This window comes from Phascolarctos cinereus, unplaced genomic scaffold (assembly GCF_003287225.1).
Source record: "Phascolarctos cinereus isolate Bilbo 61053 unplaced genomic scaffold, phaCin_HiC Scaffold_2;HRSCAF=192, whole genome shotgun sequence".
NCBI classification, from domain to species: Eukaryota; Metazoa; Chordata; class Mammalia; order Diprotodontia; family Phascolarctidae; genus Phascolarctos; species Phascolarctos cinereus.
Window position 1 is genome coordinate 325512586 of NW_027555625.1, and position 16474 is coordinate 325529059.

The 16474-nt window shown below is 42.7% G+C and overlaps 1 protein-coding gene across 1 annotated transcript; it reads right to left on the bottom strand.

Moving 5' to 3' along the window:
• Nucleotides 1-346: 346 nt before the first annotated feature.
• Nucleotides 347-15130, bottom strand: AAR2 (AAR2 splicing factor). The gene is made up of 3 exons (XM_020998800.2): nucleotides 14214-15130; nucleotides 11094-11323; nucleotides 347-1832 (listed from the first exon to the last, which is right to left on the bottom strand). Exons 1-3 carry the CDS (start codon nucleotides 14959-14961, stop codon nucleotides 1656-1658), a joined length of 1155 nt encoding a protein of 384 aa, XP_020854459.1. The 5' UTR covers nucleotides 14962-15130; the 3' UTR covers nucleotides 347-1655.
• Between the last annotated feature and the right edge of the window lie 1344 nt (nucleotides 15131-16474).

Sequence of the window (16474 nt, forward strand, 5' to 3'; positions counted from 1 at the left end):
CAGGGAATATAGTTCTATTGGATGTATTTCTAACTTAGCTCCTGATTTATGTGCTCTTTGCCATCCATAAAACAGAGTTAGAATAGACGATCTCTAAGGTTACAGGCAGTTTTAAAAACTTCATGTCATTTATCTGTTCTCTGTCTCATTTTCCCACTGGTAAAGTGAAAGAAAGGAAATTTTGGCTGCCACCCTGACCCTTATCCTTAGGACCAAGTGGGGCCAGGAATTAGCTAGGGGTAAGGGATTCCCTTTAAGTGCTGCAAGAATGGAAATGGCAAACCTGACAATGCTCTAGTCTGGAGCAGTGTCACACATTACCTATGTAGAGACTCACACACAACAATTTTATTCTCAAGGAAAAAATTTAATACATCCAACCTTCTTATAAAGCAATCTCCAAGGAAACAAGTGGAACTAAAAATCCTACCTAGTCAGGATTCTCATTCAAAAGCTGAAGCACCAGAATGTGTGTTAAAGAAAGTGGCAGCGGGGGCTTGCTCTGTTATACAACATGACAAGGTGGGCAGTCTCCCTTTAAATACAACATTTTGCCTACAGGTTATGGGCATAACCTTTGAGCTCCATTCCAGGTGGATGCTTCAATTCATCAGAAAGACTGACAGTTACAGGGAAGAAATGGGGGGAAGGGGCCAGGGGAAAGGGCACTACGGCCTAGGGAAGTTAGGTAAAATTGTAAACTATTCAGAGGTCCCAACATGGGCCACAAAGCTTCCATAACATATGGAAACAACCATTGAGGGGAGGAGGAGGTTTGCTTTCTTCTTGCTGCTGAATTACAGCAATACCAAAAATCATCGCGGAAAGCCTTCTTTCACCAGGTAGTTCCAGAGAAGCTCATCAGTTCACGTGGCGGGGTTCCTATTCCAGAAGGATCAAAAAAGGATATGTCTCGTGGCTGCATCGGGCAATGCAGATGGTATGGCTTCTCACAGTCACTGTCCTGGGTCCAGTGGAATTAGATGACCCCAGAACTAGTGGAATGTAATTTAAGTAGAGATTGAAAACTACTCTAGTCCTCAGGCACTGCTGAACTGTCTTCCATACCTCAAATACATCTGGATTTCCTTTAGAGACATCTCGTTTCTGAACATCAAACAACAATATTAAAATTTAGCAGGCACAGTAATCTTCTCACCTGTCACTACTACACCACCCCGCCTCCACTGACTCTGAAAGACATCTAGGGAAAATAATAATATCAAATACTAACAAAGGTAGAGTTTGTAGTTTCTGATTTAAAAAAAAAAAACAACCTATCCCAAGGCAGACTCTTTCCCAAGGAAAATTTGGTGGCTCTCTCTCCCAGTTCAATTTTTCTGTTCCTTTGGAAGGAATTAAGTTGTCACTCAGGCAGCTTCTTTGAAGATCTTACATAAGAGTTAGTTTTGATGAAATTCAATCAGGCCAGTAAAGTACCAGCTGGTTGTAGCAGGAGGTGGGAAGGGGCCACATCAGAAGCCCCAGGGACCCAGGTTAGTAGACATGGACACCCTATTCCAAACCCATGAAATGGGACCAGAGAACTCTGGCTCCCCATCACAGCTCTAAAGGACACCCAGCAAAAAGGAGCTTCAAATTCAAGATGATTGGCCTCTTGGGAAGAAGAGAATCATTTGCTTATGGTCTCAGAGCTAGCCTGTCACTTCCAAGTTGACACCTTCTGGAAGCTCTACCACTACTGGGGCACAGTCATCTGGCTCTGCCTCAAAGTCCCATTTGAATTTCTTAGTCAGATGGGCCTTGAACTTCTCTGCCTTCCGCCTCAGTGTCTCATCAACAGTGGTGCTGCAAATGTAGGAAAAGAAAACCTGAAGGGAATAAAAGAAAAAAACAGTCATTCCTTAGAAATGAGATCAAGCAGAAATGGGGATGTGGAAATTTCCCTGCTGGGCTGATCTCTTCCTATGACTGGTGGATCAGCTGCTACTGGCTGTTGTCCAGGACACCTGCTGTATTCTATCCAACGAGAAAGAAGAGGAGAAGCAGAAACAGGAACATAATTTGGTTAGAAAATAAACATTCAAGGTAGAGCTGCCCCACCCTAAGGTGAGGCCTCACCTATATGCTATGTAGTGGCATATCCGACTTATAGATGCCTTGCCACTAAAGGGACAACATCTTTGGAGGAGAAGCAGGTAGCAAAGGCCTGAAGGCCACACACACACACACACACACACACACACACACACACACACACACACACACACACCAAAGACACCAAACACAATCAGTGGTGAAGTTCTAAGGAGGCAGATTTTGGATCAATATAAGGAAGAATTCCCTAACAATGAAACAACTGCCCCATGAGAATTAATGAAGATTCAAGCAGAGGTAGGAATATCTCACTTGGGGGTGTTACAGAGGGGATTCATGCTTTAGCGGTAAGGCTTGAACTAGATAAATTCTAAGGTCTCTTCCAACTGGAAAATTATAAATTTCCTTTGTCAATTATCAATGGAGCTAGAGTGATGATCTTTATTTCACCTTGTATAGTATTTTTGGTTTTGCTTTAGGGGATGAGGAAAAAACATATTATGATCTTTCCTAGCCCCTTCCAATCAACTGCCCTAGGTACTAGGTAAAGTAGTGTAGGTCTGAACAAACATCTCCCTTCCTCCACCCCTAGTCAACAAATCCTCTTTATATCCCATTCCTGAGTCCCTTTCTCTAGCACCATCAAGCATAACAATAGAACCAAAATGAAGGGTTTCTGGTCTTTGCTTTGAATGATTTCATTCTGAGGAAGCTCGGTCAAAGGTTACAGACAGAAGGGGAAGAATCATGGAGAATTAAAGGCAAGAGCATAAAGAACAGCCAAAACAAATGGAAGATCAATAATGATTTAGAGGGGGGAGTGTAGTTCCCAGATCTGGAGGGCAGTAGGGAGAGCAAAGACATCTAATGAAATTGAGTATAACACTCAAGAGTCTCCTTTTACACGGGATCCGTTTACAGGGGCCTTATCCACTTCCAGCTCACCCCAGGTCCCTCCTAAGCTCCCAGTGTGACACTAGTTTCCTCTCCAGTTTCCTGGTCTTACACAGCAAATGAACATTCATTGCCAATGCTGGAGACACTGAGACACTAACAGTTCCGAGGACAGCAGGGGTGGGCAAAATGCAGCCTGGGGAGGGGTGGGGGGGCCTTGAACTACCCTATATAAATAAGTATACTACTACTACTACTACTACTACTACTACTACTACTACTACTACTACTACTACTACTACTACTGCTACTACTACTACCACTACTAAGTATAATAATCGGCCTGAATCTAGTAGCAACTAGTAATAAAGGGGATGGAACAAATTGGCTCCCCATCGACCTGCCCCAAGGCCACATTAACTAGAGGCTGGGAGAAAATACAAGCCAACACATCCTTCTGTTCTAATGCCAATAATCCCAGATATTTAAAAATCATTTCATCTTCCCCTTTCTCATTTGATCCACATGACAAATCCTTAAGGCCTAGCAAGAGAGGAATTATCATATTCATTTAACAGATGAAGAAATTGAATCTCAGAGTAGTTGGTTAAGCAATTTATCAAAGGCCACACAACCAGTTAAGTGATAGAACTGAAACTAGTGAGTTTCACTTAAACTACTAAAGAAAAAAATATAAAACTTCTGTAAACTTTTTGTAAATTTGGAAGATAACATGCTGGAAAACCATAATTTTTTCTTCTTTTTGACAGGCAATAGAAATTGGGAAATATAAATATGTGCAACATTTTCAAATATCTTTTGCAGATCTAAAATCACTTTTTTAGCTTAGAAACATAAATATAGATACTCTGTATAATTTCATTTGTTATAAAAGTTTGGCATATTTAGGGGTGTGAACAAAGAAGCAAGGGCCGTGAAGAACACAGTGGCTGGAGCAGTTCTATCAGAACTCGATCTCCTCTATATGGGAACTTCCTCCACTAACAGATCAGAGCATAATTTATAGCCTTAAGACAGTTGCCTGAGGCTAAGAGGCTAAATGACTACTTGCAGGCCGGTTCACAAAGCTTGAGTCAGAGACAGGACTGGAACTCAGGCATTCCTAGTCGAAGCCTAGCACTCTCCACTGTACCATAATGTTCTCTTTGGCCACTGTCCCACACAAGTCTCCACACTCATAGTCCCCCAATTCTGCAAATAAGGGATGAGGAAAACGGCTTCTCATATTTCCCGTTCGGGGACAAGCCTGGTCATAACCAGAGCATTCAGCTTCAACTGCTTCCTGTTGCTGCTCTTTCAATTTACATCATTGTAGTCACTGTACATACTGTCTTTCCTGGTTCTGCTTGCTTCGTTTTACATCAATTCACTTAGATCTTTCCATGCTTCTCTGCATTAATCATATTCACTGCTTCTTAAAGCACAGTAATATCTATTACATTCACGCACCACAATCTGTTATTCCCCAAGTGACAGACATCTACTTTGTTTCCACTTCTTTGTTACCATAAAGAGTTTTGCTATAAATGTTTTGGTGTATATGGTTTTTGTTGGTGGTGGTGCTGACCTCCTTGGAGCATAACCTATCAGTTGGATCTTTGAGTCAAAGGACGTGGACATTTTAGTCACTTTCTTTACATGATTTCAAGTTGTTTTCCAAAAACAGTTGGACTCTTGCACATCAACACATTAGGGTAGTAGTCTTTCTACAACCCCTCTGACAATGACTACTTCAATCTTTTGTCATTATTGTACCCAATACAAATCTTAAGTCCAATGTCTGGTTATTTAGGCACAAGCAAAACAGGGGCGTGGAGTGTTAAAAATGATTTTGCCAGAAGATTACTGTTCCTGCTGTTTGCAGAGAAAGATTTATTTGCTACGACTTTCATAGCAAATCGAGCTTAAACCACTACATTTCATTTAGAATCTTTAGAGTCCTTCGAAGCTCAATTCAAATGCTGCCTCCTCCAACTGGCCTTTCCTGACTCCCACACCCCACACCTCATTGGTGTTCCCACCACTGACTTTTCATCTATTTTGTATGTACTTACATGTATACATATTGTCTTGTCTGAGAGAATACAAGCTCCTTCAGGGTAGGAATTTTTTCATTTTTGTCTTTATATCCCTAGTACCTATCACAGTGTTTGTACACAGCAGGCCCCTAATAAATGCTTGCTGCTTGACTGAACAATAGGAAAGATAAGTGACTAAGGCAATAAAAAGTAATTCTTAAGCTTACTGGAACTTTTGACTAAGCTTCATTCTTCCCAGATAACCAGGATTTAATCGTCAACAGCTCTTACCTAAATTCCACAATGAAGTTGCATGCTAGATGCTGGATTTAGGGCATTAAATGTGAGTCTAGCGTGCCAGAAGGTGACAACTGCCAGACAAGATTAAATTTGATAAGTATGTGAATTGAATTTAAATTCTGATTTAAATCCTAAAACATGAAGACTCATTTTAATAACATTTTAGTGTATTTTTATGATATGATATAACCCTGAAAGGCTCTTAGCATTTTTTCTACTATTCTGATAAAGATGAACATATTTGGAACAACAATTTATTCTGTATTTTCTTCAGATTAATTTTGTAACTATGTCTGAAAACTGAATGAATCACTGAATTTGGAGTTTGGTCTATAGAGGTCACCAAGTCTAATCTTCCCCTAGACAGGAATCTCTTCTACAACATCCCCTAGAGGTTGTCCATAAGAATGTAAATGTCTTGAGGGTTGGGGCTGGTCCCTTTTTTGTCTTAGATCCCAACCAAATACCTAGCACAGTGCCTTGAACATAATAGATAATAAATGCTTGCTGAATAGGTCACTTTCGGTTGGAAAGCCTCCAGTGATGGGGCCCTCATACCCTCAGGAGGCAGCTCATTCCATTGTTGGCCAGTATCAAATGTTAAGAAATTTCTCCTTTGCCCTGAAGTAAAATCTGACTCTCTACAACTACTACCAATTGTTGCTAGGTCTGCTCTATGAGTCTAGGCAGGACAAACCTAATTCCTCTTCCCTATGATATCACTTCATATTCTTAAAGATACAGATCACATTTTCCTCATCTCCTATCTACTCTTCTCCTCATCCTCCCCCCTCCCCCAAAGTCTTCTTTTTTCTAGGTTAAACATCATCAGCTACTTAAGGTGTTCCTTGGATGGCACTTTTCAAGTTCCTTCATCATCCCTGGTCTCCATCTTCTGGATAGTTTCCACCTTGTCAATGTTCTTCCTAAAACAAAGTGCCCAGAAGAAAAATACTCCAAATATAATACAACCAGGGAAGAGTACAAGAAGTTTTAAACTCTTTTGGATACTACCACAGGTGCCACCTAGCTTTTTTGGCTATCCTGTCATACTTAACTCATACTGAGTTATATAGTTTACCAGAGCTTTAAGATCTTTTGTTTTTGTCTTTTTTCTTTTTGGTGGGAAAACAAATTTATTCAAGAAGAACTACTCGGAAAAGCAGAAAGCAATTTGGTAGAACATAGGCTTAGAACAGCATATAACAATAAATTCCAAAGGGATAAACAATCTAAATACAGAAAGTTACACTACAAAAAAAATGTTTAAGGAAGAATGGTAAGCTACAGCTTGACAAATGTGGATGGGGGCAACTTCCCTAAGGTCTTTTAATTTTTTTTATTTTTTTTTCCTTGCTTTTTTTTTGGGGGGTGAGGCAATCTGAGTTAAGTGACTTGCCCAGGGTCACAGTGCTAGTAAGTGTCAAGTGTCTGAAGCCACATTTGAACTCAGGTCCTCCTGACTCCAGGGTTGGTGTTCTATCCACTGTACTACCTAGCTGCCCCCCTAAGGTCTTTTAAACATGGACTCTTGGCTAGGTAGTCTCTTCCCATCCTGTTTGAGGCAGTATGATACAGTGGAAAGAGTGTCAGCTTGGAGGTAGGTAAGAACTGAGTTTAAGCCTGCTTTCTGGTACTTGCTGGCTTTGTGACTACAGGCAAGTTATTTAACCTTTCTGAGACCCAGTTTCCTGACCTTTAAGTAAGGTACTATAACCCCTCAAAGTTGCTGTCAGTATCTAATGAGATTTTGTAGTAACACACATATTATTAACTTTCTGTAGCTGATTTTTAAAACTCAAATGTAGACCTTTATATCATCCCTATTAAGTTTCTTCTCTTTAGATTAAGTGCATTGTTCCAGAATCAATCCAGTTCAGCAAACAATTTGTTAAGTGTAGACCTTTCTGGATTCCAATTTTGCCACCCAATTTATCACCTACCCCTCCCTACTTCAGGTCATCCATAAATTTGATAAACATACTATCTGCGCTTTTACTGAAGTCATTGATAAAAATGTTGAACAGAACAGGGCTGTGGTCAGGTATGTGTAGGATGTGCATGGCCTGTATAAAAAGGCACAGAGGTAGGAGGATAAACTGCTGAATTTAGAGAACAGCAAGTAAATCATTCTAGGTAGAATGCTGAGTGCATAAAAGAGAATCATGTGAGCTAAGTCTGGAAAAGCAGGTAAAAGCTAGGGTCTAAATGTCAAGCTGAGAAATCTGTATTTGTTTTAAAGACAATAGGGAGCCAAATAAAGATTCTTGAGGAGGCGAATCAGAGGATGAGATTTTAGGGAAAGTATTTGGGCAGTTAGGTGGAGTATGTTAGAAGAGCCTGAAATCACAGAGGCCAGTAAGAAGACCACTGCGACAACGTAGGCATAAGGGGATGAAGGCTTGGGTAGTGGTCACGTGAGGTAGAGGAGATGGACATAAGAGATATTGTAGAAGTAGGAGGGACAAGATTTGGCAAGTGATAATATGGGGTGAGGAAAAGGTTAAGAGTCAAGAATGTCTCCCAGGTTATGCAAATGATCAACTAGAAAGATGGTGGGTGCCCTCAACAGAAACAGGGAAGTTTGGAAGAAGGAAGATATTAAGTTCCATTTCAGGATGGTGTGTTGAAAATATCTACAGGACTTCTAAGCAGAAATGTCCATCAAATAGTAAGAGATTGGGAATTAGAGCTCAGAAGAGACATTAGGGTTGGACATACAGATTTTTGGAAGTCATCTGAAGAAAAAATATAATCAAACTCATGGAAACTGAGTTTCTGTTCACCAATGGAGAAGATATACCAAGTGTAAATAACCATTTGTTCAATTCAACAAATTTTTAATGAGTACCTACTATATGCAAAGGGCAGGTAAGGTGGTTTAGTGGATAGAGTTGTAGGCCTGCAATCAGGAAGACCCGAGTTCAAATCAGGCCCCAGAGAGCTGTGTGACCTTGGGCAAGTCACTTAACCCTGTTTACCTCAGTTTCCTCATCGGTAAAATGAGTTGGAGAAGTAAAAAGCAGTATTTTTGCCAAGAAAACCATAGGTCATGAAGAGTTAGGCACAATTGAAATGACTGAATAACAACAAACCATATGCAAGCCCCCATGCTAGAGCCACTGAATCATAAGGCCAGGAAATATTTAACTTTTTTCCAAGACTATATTAATATACGTTATTTTTTCATTTAAAAATATGATTATTCTATAAACACTAAAAAATGAAAAAGGGGGGGAGGAGGGAGTCATTTATTGTTTTCCAAATAAATATACCAAATTTCTTCAGTTAAAAGTCAAAGGAAGAAAATTTTCCAACCATCAGCTTTATAAACCCCACCTGGGAATCTAAAAATCCAGCTGGGCTCTTTCTGCTTCATAAATCATTGCTGGCAAAAAAGATCCTGCAATTAGAACTCAGCTGTCTGTTGTGCTGACAATGCCCTAGAGAGCCAATGACAGGCTGACTTTAGTATGGTTAAACTAACTCTATAATGTTGTTTATTGTATTTAGGGATGGGGAGGAGGTGTCAAGGAGACTGAAGTGAAAACTACCTCCAGGATGCTCTGGCATCTATAAGGATGCTCATTCAAAGTTCAAGGAGGCCTCTTCATGGGGACCAGCAACTTTAAAAGGAGTCTTTTCCCATATAGCTGCATTTTCTTTTTCTTCTTGGGGACTTTTTTTACCCTCGTTTAAGTGATATTTATCCAAGCAATTATAAGGATCTCTATGGCTCTTTCTGGCTTAGCCTCTTAACTAGTTATGCCTCCTCCAGTCCCTCCCTTTGCAGTCATCCTTGAACGCGCTGCTACAGTAACCTTTCTAATACTCATCTTTGGTCATTTTATTTCCCTGCTCAAAATCTTTTAACAGCTCCCCCACTGCCTAGCAAATAAAGTCCAAATTCTTGGCCAAGAATTCAAGGCCCTGTACAAACTGGCTCTGATCTACCTTTTCAGGCTTATTTTAACACTTGTTTTCACATGAACTAAAATCTAGCCAAACAGGCCTACTCAAATGTTCTCCAAACATCATTAACTCTTCTGCCTCTATACCTTCACACATACCATGCCCTACATCTAGAATGCCCCCTTTCCATTCCCTATTTTAATTTCTGATAGCTGAAATCCTAGCCATCCTTCCAGGCTTAGCTTAAATGTAACCTCTACCATACAGCTTCCTTTATCTATCCCCCACCTCAAACACTCTTAGCACTTTCTACCTTTCATGCACCTCTATATTCTACTTATTATTATTCCTAGTCATTTATGTCTCATTTTTCTTTTTCCTAACAGATTATGAACAACTTGAGGGCAGGGACTATATGTTATTTATATTTGTATCTAGCAACCAGTCACATATTTATTAAGCTCCTACTACATGCCAAGCACTATTTAAGGTACTGGGGATACAATATAAAAGTCAAGCAGTTATTTCCCTCAAGGAGTTTACATTTAACTTGTGGGATACAACATGTTCATAGAGAAGTAAAGGATAGACACGAAATAAATATAAAGGGATGGGGGAAGGGAGCCAACAAGTGTAGGAATCAGGAAAGACTTCATAAAAAGTTGGCACTAAAGTCAAGCCTTGAAGGGAGATAGGGTTCCAAGAGATGGAAATGAGGATGGAGAGTATTCTAAATATATGAGGAAGGGGGAAAGAAGCATGGAGGCAGGAGATGGAATGGCAGCATGTATAGGGAAAATTAGTCATTAAGCTATTTGGCTGAAACGTAGATTGTACGAGGGGGATCTTTGCACACAGTAGGATTCAATATATATTTGTTGAAGAGTAATGTCATGATCATTCTAAAAGCTCCCCAAATTGGTTAAACCAGGTTCAGCTCATGAATGACCACGACTCATGGTAGAAGATACTGAGATGTCCTGCAGAAGTCAGCAAGGCCATCATCCTACAGCTTCCCTGGGGTTAAAATAGGCTCTATTCACAACAGTGAGTGGGTTTAGGTACAGCTAGAGAAGGCTGTCACTATCACCAATTAATACACACGTATCAGTCTTGCCAGCTGCCCAACATGCCAGGTGTTACAGAGCATAAAGCAGCAGCACAAACACTGACTAAGCACTAACAAAATATAGACTGTGCCAGGCACTGAGGGACTGCTACAGCACCTGTACGCACAGGGAGAAGTAGCTCTCTGGGGAAAAGATAATGGAAACCAACAGCTTGCAGGTTTGTGTGGCTTCTGGGCCTGAGGAGACAACTGAACCACATGATGGCAGAAACTGGTCACAAGCACATTAAGATGGAGACTAATCTATTTGAAAAGGGAAGGAGCATCACAAGATGAAAACCATACATCGTTTGAAGCATCTCTCCTAATTATAGCTCCTAATGAAAATTTAATTGCTAAGTTAAAAGGAAATTCCCTTTTTTCTAGATGAGAACCACAGCAGAAGCTGGCATTTTGTTTGAAAAGGAAATCAAAGTTACTGTAATGTTCAAATGAAATTTAAGGATCTTCAAAATTCAAGCCTGAAGTATAAGGCTAAAGCAAAATTACTGTTTCTGGCAGAATACCTCAAACATGGTGGTGGGGGGGGGGTGATTCTGAGGTTTGGGAAACTAGCCCAGTCCTTGAGAAATAGAAATAAAAAAAAAATTTTGTCCCTAGCAGAATGCCTGGAAATAGAAAGTACCTATTCAAATCAGAGGGCTGTAATAGCTATTTTGGAAGACTTTATTTAACCTTTCTTTTCTCAACTAACCATAGAAAGCTGTCTATTAAGCATCTATTCTGTCATAGTTACTGGCCCACCTGGAAGGATAGCTTACCTGCAAGGTGCTGGTTAAGAAGTTGTCCTGAGAGATGATGTCCACAAAGAAGTCAGCAGGGATCTCCGCGAGCTGATGATACAAGATGGAAATGAGGCGGCTGTAGAGGGCGCTGTACTTCCCAATGGCTTCTTCTGCCCTGCACAGGAGGTTTAGCAGCTGCTTCCAATGTTCAAATGCATCATACACATGCCCAATCAGGAAGCAGATAAAGGCAAACTGCAGCTCAGCTGATGAGTCCCAGAGAAAGGAAATACAAATCTCAGGAAAAGGTTGATAGCTAATACCTAAAGTAAGATCTCTACAATAGTGAAATTATTCAAGACACAAAATCACACAGAGCCAGAAGTGGAAAGAACCTTAGTCCACTCCTTTTGCTTTATGGAGTAGGAAACCAAGGACTGGAAGAGGCAAAGTAGCTTGTGCAAGGTGTCCCAACCAGTCACTGAGCCAGGTCTAGAACCTGGGTCTTCTGACCTCCACTTTGCACAACTACTTTGTCTTCCCTCACGAAGACTAACTATGGCCTTAGATACTGAGAAAGAGATAAGATAAGCTGTAGTAGAGGACACCCTACTTACTCTCAAAAATAGTTCCAGATAGTCCCTTCACTCAGAGCCAGGAAAGCAATGCCTATAGTCCTTACAGCTTCATCTCAGTTTTTCACTAGTCCCCTAAAGCATCTTTCACACTGAACAGATGACCTTGACTGACTACAACTATCAATTTTTAGGTCCCTTAAGTGGGAGAACTTGGGGGAGACGGATGAAATCACAAGTAGGTAAGGGAGTACTAAGGAAGACAGCACTGCGTAGTCAAAAAATCACTAGACTGAAGATTAGAAGATCTCAGTTCAAGTACTGATTGTGCCATTTATTTGCCACAAGGGTTATTTTTCTCATCTGTAAAATGAAGGAATTGAACTAGGCACTGTCTAAGGGCCCTTCCAGTTGGCATTCTAGATTCTAAGGCATTTGTGTTCACAAGGGGAAGTTTAAAGGTCTCCCCTGTGTGACTTGCTGTCCACTGGAGGCTTTGTGCCTTTCGTGGAGCACACTGAATGACTTACCACTAAATGTTTACATGCCAAAAAGAGTAGGTTTGTCCTGGCACCTCATAAGAAATCCTGACCACTATTTCTGGTCCCTTCTTATATGTCCTAGGGACCTGCTAGTCCATTTGCATGTGCCTATGGACATTATGCCTTTTAATCACCACTTACCCTTGCTACAGGTTTGGAAAGACCTTCATAAATTCTCTTCCTTCAAAAGAAACAGCTAGGGGAGAAAAAATACTGTAGAGTTGAGGGGTAAGGGAAGGGGAATGAAACATGAGCAATTTGACTGTGGCAAGCAGAGGCTGAGCAGAAGGCAATGCTCCTGAACACTGAAGCTCAGCCCCAACTTAACAATTCTGAGAAATGGAGTCTGAAGTGCAGGACTCTAAAGGGAAATTATCCTAACTTAATTTCTAAGTTCTCACAATTCTTAGGGGCAATGCATATATATGATCTGCGACTCACAGAACACAGAATTTTTGAAGCTGAATGGTATATTAGAAATCATCTAATTTTACACCCTTATTCACAGATGGAAACATTAATGCCCAGAGTAGACTTGCCTGAGATCACATAATGAACAGGTGGCAGAACTGACACCAGTGCACAAGTATCCTGACCCACAATCCAGCGCTTTATACACTATAATTACATTGGGACTGGACAGATGTTGCAGACACAGGTAAGCATTTCAGGAACTGCAGGAAAGTCATAGGAGAATGAAAGAGAGCTATAGGACATGCTAGGGGATACAGAGCAATGGAATAAACTATTCCTCAAAGAGAGCCACATGAGGCCAATGGGGGAAATGATGATGAACCATCAGGGTGAGCAGATGTGTTAAATGCTGCAAATCCACCAGCTACCTTTGTAATACACAAACGGTAGCTGAGACCCACTGTCAAACTGATGGTGTTTAGCAACTAAACTTCAGTGTCCCTTGGTTATTCTGTTGGTGACTGGCAATGCTATCTCGGCTTCACAGGAGGACTGTAAAAATTTATTACAACTTCAGAAGTACTTTGTAAAGCTTTATGTAGGCAAAAAAATCCTGCTGTAATCAACTTTATACGTGCAACGTTCCACATGAACAAACTCCATAAACCTGAGAGAACTAGCTCTTGGTTCACTGACTATACAACTAGACTAGCAGTCAAGAGAACCCGACACATCCTGTGACAAGACTCAAGAGTCTTTAATGCAAAGTATTCCTCTTCTAAGCAAGGGAATAAAATTGCAAAAGGAGCTGATAGTTTAAGAGAAATGGCCTTTCATTTCATCTCCACCTCTGGACATCCTATGGTTATTCTAGGCTCAGCTCAAATGCTAGTTCCTCTGTGAATCCTTCCCTAAGTTCTTTGGCCAGTGGCATGGCATGTAGAGTTCTAAGGGACCTTATATGTCACATACTCCAACCCCTTCATTTAGAAACCTGATCTCATAGTTTTTTGTACTTCTTTGTATTCCACTGTATTATATTTATCTGTATACTTTTAACTGTAGTTCTATATTGAACTCCTTACAAGAAGAGGTTGTGTCTTACTTATCTTTTTTACTTCCTACTGCATTCTGTACCTAGTATATCCTTAACATTTGTTAAATGTTGAAGAGGAAAGCTGAATAGTATTGTTGGATAAGCTCTAAACCAGGAGACAGGAGACTGAGTTCAAATACAACCTTAGGCAAGTACCTTCTCTCTGGGCCTTAATATCAAGCCATCTGCAACATACGGGAGAAGATGGACTAGGTCTCTTTTAGGTCTATCTGTCCTAGGTCTGACCGTCTATGATTCCTTAAGAGGAGCTACAAAAGTGTTAGGATCTCACAATGCCACTTCATATATGCTATCAGGGCTCAAGAAGGACCTTAAAAATTATGCTTCATTTTACAAAGGAGGCAACTAAAACGCCAGGACGGTGAAATGACTGGTCCAAGAGTAATGAATGGTAAAGCCTGGCCTCTTAAGTCTAATGACTCCAAATTCCGTGCTCTTCTCAGGACACCACCTTGACTTTCAGCCGTCCCTCTTACCTTAGGGGCAAAGGTGAACCAGTCATACCTACCCAGGACATCCTGGGGATTGGTGGAGTACTGACTGCTAATCACAGTCTCCAGGGCGTAGCTCAGGTCCATGCTATGCTTGGTAATCTCTGCCGGGCTGGCGCCGTCGGGGTAGGTCTGCTTGGGCAGCTTGGTGAAACGGATCTCGGTGCCGGCTTTCTGCTTCATCTGGGGCAGGCGGGCCAGGCCCTCCCGGTAGCTCTTGCACTCGGCAGCGCAGGACGGCGGGCCGCGCTCGGCGCGGTCCTTGGTGTAGGTCAGGGGCAGTACGGGCAGCACCTCGGAGAAGGCGCAGATCTGCCCGCTCTCGGGCTGCAGTCGCTGCACGGCCTCTTCGCTCAGGCAGCTGCTCAGGGACACCCACTTCTTCAGCAGGTCGTAGGGGTAGGGCCCCAGGAAGCGATCCAGCTCCTGCAGGCGGGCCCGGACGGCCTCCAGCTGCTCCTCGGGCGGCGGGCTCAGGTCCAGCTCCTCGCGGGCCGCGTCCCAGCGCAGCAGGCGCAGCCCCCGCGGCCGCAGGCTCACGAAGAAGCCCGTGCGCGGGCCTGTCTCGCGGGTCCCGGCGGGACTGCGGCCCGCCGCGCTGTAGTGCACCAAGTGCACGCCCGGGGGGATCATCTTGACGCCGCGGAAGCGCGGGCCCACCTGCCACGAGCTGCAGTCGATGCCGAACTCGGTGCCCTCGGGCACGTCCAGGGCCACCACCGTGGCGCCCTCGAAGAAGAGGCTCCGGGCCAGCTCCGGATCCATCGGGGCCGCCCAGCCGCCCTTCGAGGCCCTCCTGACCCGAGCCCGGGCCGCGGGGGCCCCGGAGGACTGAGGACCGCGGGCCGAGACGCCCCGGGGGATCGCTTCCCAGCCCCGGCTGACAGCTGCTCCTCAGTGGCCGCTACCGCCGCACGCCGGAAGTGCGGCCGCTTCCTCCGGGGATGGGGACGCGGGTGCAAGGGGAAAATGCTCCCTCCCCACCCGGGGCGGTGAGAGAGGGGTTCCTACATCCTCAGGTTCCGCCTTCAACCCCTTGTAGGACTATTACACCACCGCCATTCCTCTACCTGCTAGTGTGTCTGGCGCTCTAGAACTCCTGAGAAGAAAGCGCCTAGCACAGTGCCTGGAACATAGTAAGCGCTTAATAAATGCTTATTGACTGACAAATGTTTATTAAAAGGAAGGGAAGAGAATGACTTAGCTATTCTGATCAATACAATGATCTGACAGTTCCGAAGGATTTATGATGAAAAATGCTATCCACCTCCAGAGAGAAAAACTGATGGAGTTTGGGTGGAGATTGAAACAATTTTTTCACTTTCTTTATTTTTCTTGCCTTTTTTCCCTTTGCAATATGGCTAATATGAAAATGTTTTGCATGATTTCATGTTTATGTTATATATTCACATATATATTTTTTTTAGGCAATTGGAGTTAAGTGACTTGCCCAGGGTCACACAGCTAGTGAATGTCAAGTGTTTGGTCTGAGACCGGATTTGAACTCAGATCCTCCCGACTTCAGGGCCAATGCTCTATCCACTGTGCCACCTAACTGCCATGACATTTATTTATATTATCACATTTCTTGTCTTCTCATGGGAGTTGCTGAAGAGTGAGAGAGTTCAAAACTCAAATTTTTAAAAAGTGAATGTTATAAATGAATACATAACTTATTTTAAAAAAAAAAAGAGAAAGGGAGGAAGGAAGGAAAGGAAGAGAGAGCCCTTTATTTAGGGCTTTGCTCCAGGTTCTGCTCCAGCCAGGCAGCCAGTCACCAAGTCACCAAACCTCAGAATCACAGAAGCTCAGAGCTGGAAGGGACCTGAAAAATCATCAGGGGCTACCGGCATCTGAAGAGCAATCCCTTCTACAATGTCAACAGCCAATGGATCTGTTTCTTCCACTTGTGGACCTCTAATGACAGGGAGCTCACTCCCTCACAAGGCATCTCAATCCGCTTTTAGAAAACGTTGAGTTTTTGAAAGGTCGCTCTTTAGGTGGATCCACAATCTACCTTCCTAACTCCTACCAACTGCTCCTAGTTTTGCTTTTTTTTTTAGGACCAAGAAGAACATGGTTAATCTCTCTTCCAGGAGGACCCTCCTTGCTTCCATAGGCCTGGATCTTCCCCTTCCCCAATCCAGGCACCTGAGGAGCCTCCACCCATCCGGAAGAGGTGCCTTGTACTAGCACGCTTAACTGGAACCTTGGGTGGATTTAACCTAACTGGTACTCACCCTGTCCTACGGAGAGAATATTTCTACCATCTGCTCCT